This window comes from Grammomys surdaster, unplaced genomic scaffold, assembly GCF_004785775.1.
Source record: "Grammomys surdaster isolate TR1022 unplaced genomic scaffold, NIH_TR_1.0 167, whole genome shotgun sequence".
In the NCBI taxonomy this organism is placed as follows: domain Eukaryota; kingdom Metazoa; phylum Chordata; class Mammalia; order Rodentia; family Muridae; genus Grammomys; species Grammomys surdaster.
This window is the reverse complement of record NW_021604615.1, coordinates 8,665,791-8,678,393: the sequence shown is the minus strand read 5'-3', so window position 1 is coordinate 8,678,393 and position 12,603 is coordinate 8,665,791. Positions and strand designations below refer to the sequence as shown.

Genomic DNA, 12,603 nt, shown 5'->3' with positions numbered 1-12,603 from the left:
CTAGGAGACAAAACAGGACAAAGGTTCCTCCATCTTGTCTTGGCTAGAGCCATCTTTGTTTTAACCTAAAATTGACCCCACCACCACCACCACCAGCTTTGCTACCCTGGCCAGGAAAAGTCCATTGGGAAAGACCCCAACCCCATTCTAGAAACTCAGGGTCAAAATGTCCCAGCTGTCAAGGCTGTTCCCCACTTTGTCTTCTGTCAGGTCTGGTGTATCTTGTTTTCTGTTGAGGCCTTGGATCCATTTGTACTTGAAGTTTTGGGCAGGGTTATAAATATGCATCTATTTGTATTCTTCTACATGCAGGCATCCAGTTAGACCAGCACCGTCCGTTGAAGATGCCGTCTTCCCATGTGAATTTCTGGCTGCCTTATCAAAAATCAGTTGTCCCTGTGTGTGTGTTTAGATTTATATCTGGATCTTCAATTCAATTTCATTTTTTATGCCTGGCTTTGTGTTTGCTTTTATGCTAGTACCATGTTGGTTTCATTACTGCAGCTCTGTAGCACAACTTGAAGTCAGGGTTGGTGATGCCCCAGAATTTCTTTTATTGCACAGGATTATTTTAGCTCTCTTAGTTTTTTTATTTTTATTATTTCATATGAAGTTAAGAAATGTCCTTTCAAGGTCTGTAAAGAATTGTGCCAGAATTTTGATGGGAATTACATTGAATCTGTAGACTGCTTTTGGTAAGATGCCATTTTTACTGTTAATCCTATTGACACATGAGCATGGGAGATCTCTCCGTCTTCCGATGTCCTCTTCAATTTTTTACTTAAAAGATTTGAAGTTATTGCCATACAAGTCTTTCACTTGCTTGGCTAGAGTTACCCCAAGATAGTTTATATTACCTGAGTCTATTGTGAAAGGTGTTGTTTCTCTGATTTCTTTTTCAATCCATATGTAATTCGTATATAGGAGGACTGCTGGTTTGGTTTGGTTCGGTTTGGTTCGGTTCGGTTTTATCTGAGTAAATCTTGTATCCAGCCACTTCACTGAAGTGTTTTTCAGCTGTAGGAGTTCCCTGGTAGAATTTTTAAGGTCACTTATATGTACTATCATATGTAGTGAGACGTTTATGTCTGGCTTTAAATGAACGTATAGTAAAGCCTTTGTGTCTGGCTTTAAATAAAATGTTTTTACAAAGCCTTCGTTATGTTTGGGTCAATAGTTAGAGGCTGGAAAAATTGTTTTGAGGCAATTAGAACCTTAAAAAAATGTTGTCTCTCCGGTAGGTCTGCATTTGGTGGCACGTGAGAGCTTGCAGCTTCACTGATCTTGGTCCTAAGACACTCCTGGCAAACACGGAGCTCTTACTTTCGATTATGGCTAGTCATGGTCGAAAGGGACTGAGATCTGTGCGTTGCCTGCTCTCACGAGTGGCAAAGGGCAAGATAATTTTGACAGCTGAAACCTTTTTCCAGCCTCAGTTAACCTAGTATAATGTTTGAGTAAAGTAACGGGTGTCAGTCTTCCTAGAGAAGCTGTACCCCTCTTCTCTTTCAGAAAATAAGGGCTTTAGAATCTTGGTGACCTTCTTTTTTTTTTACTGTGGCACCTATGTCCAACATCAACCAATAATCATGTCACCTGCAAATAATGATACTTTCTTCGACTTCTTCCTTTCCAGTCTGTACCTCCTTGATCTCCTTCGGCTGTCTCACACTTCTTTAGCTAAAATTTCAGGTACTGTATTTAATGGACATGAGCAGCCTTGCCTTGTCCCTGACTTTAGTGGAATTGCTTTGAATTTCACTCCATTTAACTAGACGTTGGCTATAGACTTGCTGTAAGCTGCCCTTATTATGTTTAGGCATGTCCCGTGTATGCCTAATGTCTCCAGAATTTTATCATGAAGGGGAGTTGGATTTTGTCAAAGGCCTTTTCTGTATCTAATGAGATGATGATGTGGTTGTATTCATTCGGTCTGTTTATATGGTGGATCACACGTACTGATTTTCATATACTGAACCATCCTTACATCTCTGGGGTGAAGCCTACTTGGTGATAGTAGTTGATCTCTCTGATGTGTTCTTGGATTCGGTTAGCAAGTATTTTATTGAGTATTTTTGTATCTATGCTCATAAGGGAGATTGGTCTATAATCCTCTTTGTTCAATGGTTTGGGTGTCAGGGGAACTGTGGCCTCATAAAATGAATTTGGCAATGTACTTTCTGTTTCTGTTTTGTAGAATAATTTGAGGAGTATTGGCATTAACTGTTCTTTGAAAGTCTGGTACGATTCTGTGCTAAAGCCAGCTGGCCCTGGGCCTGTTTTGGTTGGGAGATGTTTAATGCTTGCTTATATTTCACTAGGGATTATAGCTCTATTTAAATTGTTTGTCTGATATTAATTTAACATTGGTAAATGGTACCTATTGAGAAAATCCATTTCTTAAATTTTTTTCTCATTTGGTGGAGTGTAGATTTTTAAAATGTGTCCTTATAATACTCTGGATTTTTTTGGTGTCTGTTGCTATGTCTTCCTTTTCAGTTCTAATTTTGTTAATTTGAATATTCTCTTTCCATCCTTTAGTTAGTTTGGATAAAGGTTTGTCTATCATGAACACACTGGCAGAGGAGACAACTTTCTGAACAAAAGAACGCCGATAGTATAGGCACTAAGATCAACAATTAATAAGGGACCTCATGAAAAGCTTCTGTAAGGCAAAGGACACCATCAATAGGCAAAATATCAGCCTACAGAATGGAAAGAGAGTTTTACCAACCCCACATCTGATAGAGAGTGAATATCCAAAGTGTAAAAAGAACTTCAGAAACTAGACATCAAAAACTCAGTCCAGTTTTAAAATGGTGTATACATCTAAATAGAATTCCCAAGAGAGGAATCTCAAATGGCTGAGGCTTCCAGTGTCAGGACTGAATTGTGTCCAATTGAGTGTTGCCTCGGGAGGTTGGGGGGACATGAAAATCCCCCAAACAACCCAGACTGATGCCAAGACAGAGGACTGACAGTGGAGCCCCATTGCTGAGGACAAAGTGCACACAACTCATCGAGCATGGAGAAGTCGAGCTGGTGCCCACGTGGCGCCCTCACCGCTTTGCTCTAGTCTCTGTGGTGCAGGATATGATGCTCTTTGACTACTGAAAGGGAAATGTAGACACCAACCCAGCCACCAAACGTTTGACCTACAACCTGTCCTGCCTGCAGGATATGCTAGGGCAATGGTGACAAAGAACTTGTGGGAGTGGCCAACCAATGTCTAATTTGACCTAAGGCCCACTCCATGAGATGGAACACATACCCGAAACTGCTTGGGTAACCAAGAACCAGAGACTAGATGGGCCAGAGACATAGGGTAAACCCAAACACAAATGGGGGTGGGGGTGGAACGTCCCTGAAATGATTCTTAAAGATATTCTGCTACACTCATAGATCAGTGCCTTATCCAGTCATCATCAGAGAGGCTTCTTCTAGCAGCAGAAGGGAGCAGATGCAGAGAGCGCCTTCTGAGTGCTGAGGTTAAAGGCATGCACCACCATGCCCAGCTATGAAAAGCTCCTATTTTCAATAAAAGAAAAAAAAGAAAGAAAGAATACAAGAAAAATAAATGTTCCAGCTAACTGCTTGCTTTTAGCTTCTGTTACACTGCTTGCTTGCTTTATTCTGCCCCCTCCCCCAACTGCCAACCAGAGAGTTCTTTGCCTTTAAAAGCTCCCAGTAAAATGCATTCATGGCCACTCTGTGAGAAGTGTTTCTCTCCAGGCAGGCACCAGCAGGCTTAGCACAGACTCAATTCAGGCTTCAGTGGAGCTGAGTGGTCTTTGGGTCTCTACTCTGTAACAGGAGACAGCTCGTCCTTCATAACCCTACCCCACATACCTGCCTCTGGCCACATATGGCTCTTGCACTTGATGAGCAAAAGTGAGATCTACTAGTTGGTCCCCCTGGCACATGAGCCACCCTTGAAGCACACACACACGTACTTACAGCCAGTGGCAACCACCAGGACAATTCCCTGTTGCAAAAGGGTGGCACTGTTGCCATATTTCCAGAACAAATGGGAGGCCACGCTAGAGGGAAGTGCTTTGAGCACAGTGTGATAGAATCAGTGATGTCCTTGGTTTGCTCACTGGGGCTGTTGGAGTACCGTGGAGGGCCATGGGAGAGTTCTGGTGAATGCCTAAGGCTTGTAGGCATAAGGGTGAGGTTCGTGGAGCAGAGTGTCAGTTCAACCGGACCCAAGAATTTGCCGAGGACTACAGGAGTGGCAATGCTGTACCCATTAATGCCTGATGAGCAGAGAGATGGAAGGCAGGTGAACTCAAGCACTCTAGAACCCAGGAGCAGGGACTTTCAGTCCAGTATGCCGTACAGACATCAGCCATGGCCATCAGCACGGATTTCCCTTGTGGCCACGGTGGTACCCGTGACCTGTTGTTTAGAGCTGTCTCCCTCTCTGTGCTGCTCCGTGTGAGCAGAGAGCAGACTCTTCATTGCTTCAGTTCTTCTATAGAAACATGACTGCCCCAGGGATCAGACCTGTGACTTCGCTTTCCTTAGACCCCCTGAGCAAAGTGGCCCTGCCAGAAGTTATAGTGAAATATTTAGGGTATACAGAATTATGAAAGCAAAACCTTTTTGCATAACTATTTACATCAGACATACATACGCATATATGAGAAATTTAAAGTATGGGACAGAAAATTACATCAGACACTAAGTTGAAATTGAAGTGTGTCATTAATTCTTCAGCATCTTATTTCTGTGATAATTCTTATCTCGGGTTTATCTGACAACATGACCATGGTCAGGTTCCTCTGATGAGATTTTGGGAAAGTTGCGACTGAGTTATGTCATAGTATTAAAGAAAAAAATTATTGGCGATGCTTGCGTTTGGCAGACTTGTGTTTAAGATCGTCTTAACAGGTACAGGGACATGCCACAGGAGCCCAAGTATGGCGTGGGAAAGTGAGGATTTAGAGTTAGAGATGGGGGGCGGGGGGTGGGGGAGATGCGGGCGCGTGTCACTAAGGAAACATCAGGGATAAGGATTCCTGCCAAACGAACCTGACAGGATTCTCGCTGAGGGAAGGCAAGTGAGCAGACCTCACCCTGGAGTTGTAGAAAGGTTGATCAGATATGCAAAGTGAGCACATGAGGCAGCCACCGATTCAGCCTAGCAGAGGCCATGCTTGGGCTGGATTGTGTGTGTGTGCACTCGCGTGTGAGTGTGCGTGTGTGTGTGTGTGTGTGTGTGTGTGTGTGTGCAAGTGTGTGTGTGTTTGTGTGTGTGTGTGTTTGTGTATGTGTGTGTTATTCATTTTATCTCTCAGTGCTGATGATAGCCCAGAGTCTCCTTTTATTAGGCAAATAGTTCGGCACTAAGCTATATCCCCAGTCACAATCTTATATCCCGAGACCACTACCTACATGATATAAATGCTTATTACTGATTTTCTGTCTTCTTGACGTAGTTAACAAATACCTTTAAGAAGCACTTAGTAGCCACCTATATGTTTGTCCTACGTCTAAGCTTAAGGTACGTTTCCCTCATTATAAAGTGGTATATGTTTAGTGTTCTCAACATGGAGGTCAGACGGGCACAGCCGAACACGAGTAGCCTGCCTCACGTCGCCCTGAGTGACCAGAGTACACTTCCCAGGTCTGAGCTAACTGTGAATTTTTTTTTAAGTTTTCCTGTTCAATAGCACACATACCTTTATTTGAAAAAATATCATAAATATATCATTTGAGAGCTGTTTTGCTACTGCCGCCTTTTAAAAGTAGTATACCATAGTCTTTTTAAAATAAAAGGTCAATACTGCAATCAATCTTAACAATAGCCATTCATATTATGGCATGACCACTTGAGATAAACCACAGAGGACAAAGTTGGCAATTAGTCCTGAAGGTGGCTTCCAGGGGAAAGGTCTGGAGAGAACTGAAGGCTCAGCCTCCACCCACCATCCTCAGTGAGGAATCGAGACCTCACACACCAAGGGCTCCTGCCACACTGGCTCCCAAATGGCCCTCCTTTGAGATCCTAAAATATGGATGGATTCTTTTCTCCAAAATATTAATGACGTTAATTTTTTTTTTTTTTTGAGACAGGGTTTGTCTGTATAGCCCTGGCTATCCTGGAACTCACTCTGTAGACCAGGCTGGCCTCGAACTCAGAAGTCCACCTGCCTCTGCCTCCCAAGTGCTGGGATTAAAGGCATGCGCTACCACTGCCCGGCTGACATTAAATATTTTTAAGACACCAGAAGGAACAGTCTTTTCTGCTGTGCAGTGAGCCTGAGATAAACAGTTCCATAAACAGTCGTCACTTTGGGGACATGAATATTTAATAGATCATTCCTTTGTCAGAACTCAGAGATACTCAGAGAACTCAGAGAATCGACATGGATTCTGTGAGCCACACTTAGCAGGCCCCTCATATCGCTTCATGCTGGCAAATGAAATGGAAAGATAACGCTATTGAAAGACCTACCAGTGATTAAGGAAAGCAGTTTACGCGAGCTAGACCATAATCTAATATCATGATTTTATGAGAAGTAGTTTTGGCCCCATGTCAAGTTTGAAGTAGCAGTGGGTTTCATAGATACGGTTGCTAAGTACAGGAGAAAACTGTGAACTCTTACTCAAAAATAGCAGGGGAGTTGCTCACCATCCCCACAACACAGAGTGTAACCCAACTAGGACACAAAGTTGAGGGGTGGCCTGGGTCAGGTGCGAGAGAAGCATTCAGGCTTGCCTAGAGACGTAGGTTGTGACTGCTCCAGCATCTCCCAGGATTTAGCTGTCCAAACAGAGAAAGAACGCCCTACCAGGTAGTTTCCTGTCGGGTCAGTAAGCAGCACTTTATTAATCTCGGTTTCTTAAGAGTAGACAGCTCAGAAATCTCAAACAAGAATTTCCCTAAAAATTAGAACCGTGAAAAACCAAAGCACGAGGTACAGCAGCAAGCTTTACAGTACAGTCGCAGGTCCCGCAGGGCATGAGTTACCCGTGATGAGAAGAATGTGTTGTGTCCTTGCCCTGTGCGCTAAGTCAGCTGCCAAAGTGTGAAGTAGATGTGTGGTAGAGTGCAGAATCTCTGTCACACTTCCACAGTCCCCGTGTGCACACTCAAGAGACAGCTCTGCACTGTCAGACCTTCCGTATGTCAGCAGCAATGCACACACTGGCTATTCTCCCAGCTGACCCTGCGTGCGTGCAGTATTTCTTCCCCTATCAATCTGTGTAGGGCTGTGTCTATGCTGCTCCTAAGATAGCTCTGTGTGTCTCTGTGGTGGGTCGCTCAGCTCCTGCAGACAACTGTAAATGTCTGTTCCTGTTTAGTGTTATACCGCTCACATTCCGAAAGCAGACACCTAGAGGCGTGCTAGAAACGGGAACAAAAAGATCTCAAATTTAAAACCAGCCTACTCTGGGCTTTATCGGAAACCCCATCTCAAGAAAAATGTAAGAATAGTTCATATGTTTTTATTCCAGGGCCGTGGAGATTAAATTTTGCACTAATAAAACAACAGTTATATCCCTAAAAAAAAAAATACACTAGCTGTCACAGTTGTAACAGCTGTGCGTATATTTTTGTAGGGCAAGGGAAATAGAGTGTCCAATTGAATTGTGGTTAATACTGAGGTTTAGGTGATGCGGTCGGCTCAGGTAAAGTTAAGAATCACTAAAGTAAATTGTTTAAATTCCTTTTTACTAAAGCTATAAAAATCCTGATGGAAAATGTATTTAAGTTAAATGTGGTTGTTATGACCCTGTCATCCTAAAAATCACTGTATTTGAAATTTTTTTTAACAGATCTGGATCCTCCTGACCAACCAAAAAGACGAAGAATTAGAAGACACAAATCAAAAAGGAATATTAAAAAACCCGATGATGTCATCGTGAGACAAACCAACCTAGAGACACAGCAAGAGAAAGCAGACGCCCCCACCATGAGCAAAAATAAAAGAAGGAAGCTGAAGGCGAAGCTGCGGCTTAGGAGGAGGCGAGAAGCCGGCTTAGCCTCCAAGGCCTCTGGGGTCAGCTTCACCTACCAGCCCGAGAGCAGCGAGGAGGCAGAGGTGGATGATGATGTGGGAGGAGAGGAGGAAGATGATCCCGAGCGCTCGGTCACAGACACCACCCAGGAAGACACCGAACTCGCCCACAGCAGGGTGGAGGGCATCCTGAGTTTCCTGAAGTCGACACAAGAAATTTATTTCTATGATGGTAGGTGTCCCTACCCCCATTTTCCTCTGAATAATGGCATCCACTTAGTATTTGGAAAATAGCCAAGGGTAGTTAACTACTTAAACTGTTACAGTACAAAATACATCGCAGCCTTGGTCTGACCTGTTTTTCTCCTTGCTCTGATAAAATACCTGACCAAGGGAACTTACGGGAGAAAGGACTGGCTGGCTTTTGTATCTGCTGTTTTACACATGATGAAGAAAGCTCATTCTCCTGGGGCGAGTAGGGCGGCAGGAGCTTTACCCGGCTGGTCCTATGGCTTCTATCGTCAGGAAGAAGAGAGCCATGAATGTTTGTCCGAGTCTCTCTTTCTCCCTTTTTATACAGTTCAGAATCCCAACCTGCGGAAGTGCTGCCCACCCACAGTGGGTGGGTCTTTTCATTTTAATGAGCCCTAACCGGTATAATCCACCATGGGCTTGCCCAGAGACCCACATCCCAGGTGATTCTAGGTGACAACTGGGATTAACCGGCACAGTGTTCAAAGCAAATAGTTAAGTTTCAAATCAAAACCGAAGCGATTACAATTTTTTTCTAACATGTAGCTATATGAGCCTGTGGATCCTACATGTCTTTTCTCCTGCACACCTTGTGGGAGACAACAGCCAGTGCACTGTAGTTGGGGCTCCCACCGTGAAGCTGTGGTTCCCCCGTGTAGATTGGGATGCGTTGGTGTCGAGGCTGTGTTTCTACACGAGGGTCCCTCCAGCCAGCAGCGTTGAGCGTCATGTTCATAAGCGACTAGAGAAGGAAGAGCCGCTCAGCTCTCTCCTGGAGATGCGCTCACTCTTCTCTTCCTTATACAGCTTACCGGCGCGAGTTTCCAGTAAGCGTTTTTTAATTAAATATATATATTAATATGGGATCTGCGAAAGTAAAGACTGACTCCCATGGTTGACAGTTGTGCGTTTTCATAATGTTTTATCAGCAACTGACTTAAGGACCAGAAAGAACAAGTGCCAGTCAGGATTCGCCTTAACCTCATAGTGAACAGGATGTCATTGTGCGCTCCCATTTGGATGACGTCACTAGGGGGCGGGGTCCATCTTGGAAAAGGCAGTGAGTTCATAGATACAAATTTCAGCCAGATATGAAATGTTCCTAAGAGTACAACTGAGAAGCATATGATGTGAGAAGTAGTTTACATGCTGACGTAAAGAAATGACCATGACGTGGCACGCTCCCTGACACAGCTGCAGTCTAGCACTCGGATGGCTGGCGTGCAGGAAGGAGGCACATGGAGCAGGGGCAGTTTCAAGAGACGATAGCTCACCTTTCCGAAGCAAGAACGGACATAACATACTCCAGCAGGACTGTCTTAGTCAGGGTTTCTGTTGCTGAGGAGAGACCCATGACCATGGCAGCTCTTATGAGGACATTTCATTGGGGCTGGCTTACAGGTTCAGAGTTCAGTCCATTATCATCATGGGGGGAAGCATGGCAGCATGCAATTACGCATGGTGCAGGAGAAAGAACTGACAGTTTTACATTGGATAAGCAGGCAGCAGGAAGTGAATGCCACACTGGGCATGGCTTGAGCATTTGAACCCCTAAAGCCCACCCCCCCACCCAGTGACACACTCCCTCCAACAAGGCCACATCTCATAATAGTGCCACTCCCTAGTGACCAAGCATTCACATCTGTACGCCTACAGGACCATTCCTACTCAAGCCAACACAGGGACTCTAGAGACAGCGTCACACAGGAGCACATGTCAAACACGGAATGCTGGCAGCAAAGAAAACGCTGGGAAAGACAAAAACAAAACAGAAACCAGAAGCACGGTGCACACCACAGTGGGATTGCATCCAGCTGCAGAAAGTTTGAAGCCAAGCATTACAGGGAAGGGGGAACCAAGATCTTCATGATGTTAGGTCAGACGAGCCAGACTCGGATACACAGACATTGCGATGGTTTCTCTCATATAAAAATACAAACCTTAGTTTACCAATGTGTGTGTGTCTAGGACCTGGAAGTAGAAGGGAGATCATAAGGTGGGAGGAAATGACCCAAAACATGTGGGGGAGGGGGAGGAGCAACAGATGGCATGGAAACATGTGACACAGAAGCAGGAGTGACTCGTTAGGGACCAGAAAGGTGGAGATGGCTGCGGGCGGGGCAAGAGCCATGTGTACATGTGAAAGCAAAATGTCCCCATGAAATCTATTACTCCGTGTGCGAGCTAAAAAACACTAAGTACATTGATGAAAGTTTAAAAATCTCAGAAGGAGCCAAAGAGGAAACAGTATATTCTCTATCCAAAACAGCCACCTAGACCAGCAGTCCTTGAGGACAGCAGACAAGGCTGGCCTCTGAGGAGAGTTTTCTTGATTTGCAGCCAGAACTTACTCTGTTGATGTTCTCAAAGACCCGTGGCGTGACTTGGGCTTGGTTCCCATGTCTGTTTTTCCTGCTGTTGTCAGTGACTCAGAGAATAGTATTATGCTAGGAAGGTGTTTAAAAGGCGAGTATCTTAGTCAGGGTTTTCATTCCTGCACAAACATCATGACCAAGAAACAAGTTGGGGAGGAAAGGGTTTATTCAGCTTACACTTCCACATTGCTGTTCATCACCAAAGGAAGTCAGGACTGGAACTCAAGCAGGGCAGGAACCTGGAGGCAGGAGCTGATGCAGAGGCCATGGAGGGATGTTACTTACTGGCTTGCTTCCCCTGCCTTGCTCAGCTTGCTTTCTTATAGAACCCAGGACTACCAGCCCAGGGATGGCACCACCCACAATGAGTCCTCCCACCCTTGATCACTAATTGAGAAAATGCCTTACAGCTGGATCTCATGGAGGCATTTCCTCAAGGGAGGCTCCTTTCTCTGTGATAGCTCCAGCTTGTGTCAAGTTGACACACAAACCCAGCCAGTATGAGACACGTTCACAAGCCGCCTCTCCAGAGTCGCTGGTATGGTAGCATTTCGGTGTCCTGTTTCTTCCCAGAGTTCTATTCCCGTTCTCTCCTGGAAGCTTGTTATGTACTGCACGTCTCATCCCGAGGAATGTGTACTTGGGGACTCCTGAGGGAGCGGGAGTTTGTCTTGAAACTAAGACTCTGTGACTTCTTTCAGATACTTCCAGAGACGATCCGGCAGTGTGCACAGAAGCTGCCGAAGAGCTGCTCCACCTCCTTGAGTCTGGATGCATGCCTCCCACAGACGTGCTCATCCTGGACCACATGAAAACCCTGCTGCTTCTGCAGGACACGGAGAGGCTGAAGAGCGCCCTGAAGATGTTCCCAGAGCACTGTGTGATGCCCCCGGGTAAGTACCGCAGCGTCTACTCAGGGAGTTCCTCCCATCATAAGACCTAGAACAGAAGCTACAGAGAAAGGGGCTTCATGTGCTTCCGGTTGGCATAAGAAGATATCTCATAATGTATCCAGAAACCTACATGCCATCTGATATTTGGCCTTTGAGTTATCAGTTTCAGGGGGGCCATTTGCTCTAAGTTTAACTGGAAGTAGAATTTTCTCTCTCACTTTTTCTCTCTTTTTTTTTTTTGGTTTTGTTTTTTGTTTTTTGTTTTTTGAGACAGGGTTTCTCTGTGTAGCCCTGACTGTCCTGGAACTCACTCTGTAGACCAGGCTGGCCTCAAACTCAGAAATCCGCCTGCCTCTGCCTCCCAAGTGCTGGGATTAAAGGCGTGCGCCACCACCGCCCGGCCTCTCTCTCTTTTCTTTTCCATTGACTTGATAGAGGGTAAAGTTTTCTGTCTTCCAGAGGTCTTGGTGACTTGTTAAAAACTCAGCATCAGAACACTTAGGAAGAGTACTGAGTTATCGTGGTGATCTTTCTTCTCACTTCTCCGATCTTTTTCTGTGACCCACTCTAAACTGTGGTATGTTGTGTCAGGCTTGATGTGTGGCCCTGTTAAGGATCCAAGATTTGTTCAGAAGGGACGGAGGAGTTTGAGGGGCAGTGTCACCTAGATGGAGCTAAGGGGAAAATGGAGGACAAAGGGTTTTCTATGACAGATGAATGAGGAGTCACAAGAGAGATGAACAAAGATGGCCTGCAGCAGGCCAGGCACGGGGCAGATGGAAAAGAGATGGGAGAAGGCATGGGACAGAGAAACTCACGAATACGGAAGTGTGCTCGTGGTGAGTGCAGATGTGTACTAGGAAGAAGAGGGACTGCACATACTACAGGCCAGCACTCAGTGGGCCTGCTTGCATGCCTACTGTGTTAAGTATTTGACAAATTTAATAGTTACAATGTGGTTTTATGCCAAACTGCAAAAAGGTTTAAAAAATAAATCAATAAATGAAGTTACAGAGATGGCTCAGCGGGTATGAGCACTCACTGTGTGTGCAGAGAGCTCACTGTGTGTGCAGAGAGCTCACTGTGTGTGCAGAGCGCTCACTGTGTGTGCAG

At 45.1% G+C, this 12,603-nt stretch overlaps 1 protein-coding gene across 2 annotated transcripts in view; it reads left to right on the top strand.

Moving 5' to 3' along the window:
- Positions 1 to 12,603, top strand: part of Erich1 (glutamate rich 1) — a 63,469-nt gene that overhangs the window by 48,664 nt on the left and 2,202 nt on the right. For both annotated transcript variants that reach the window (XM_028766379.1, XM_028766380.1), the window contains 2 exons: positions 7,789 to 8,202; positions 11,299 to 11,490. In XM_028766379.1, coding sequence (XP_028622212.1) covers positions 7,789 to 8,202; positions 11,299 to 11,490 — 606 coding nt within the window. The remainder of the gene's footprint in view (positions 1 to 7,788; positions 8,203 to 11,298; positions 11,491 to 12,603) is intronic.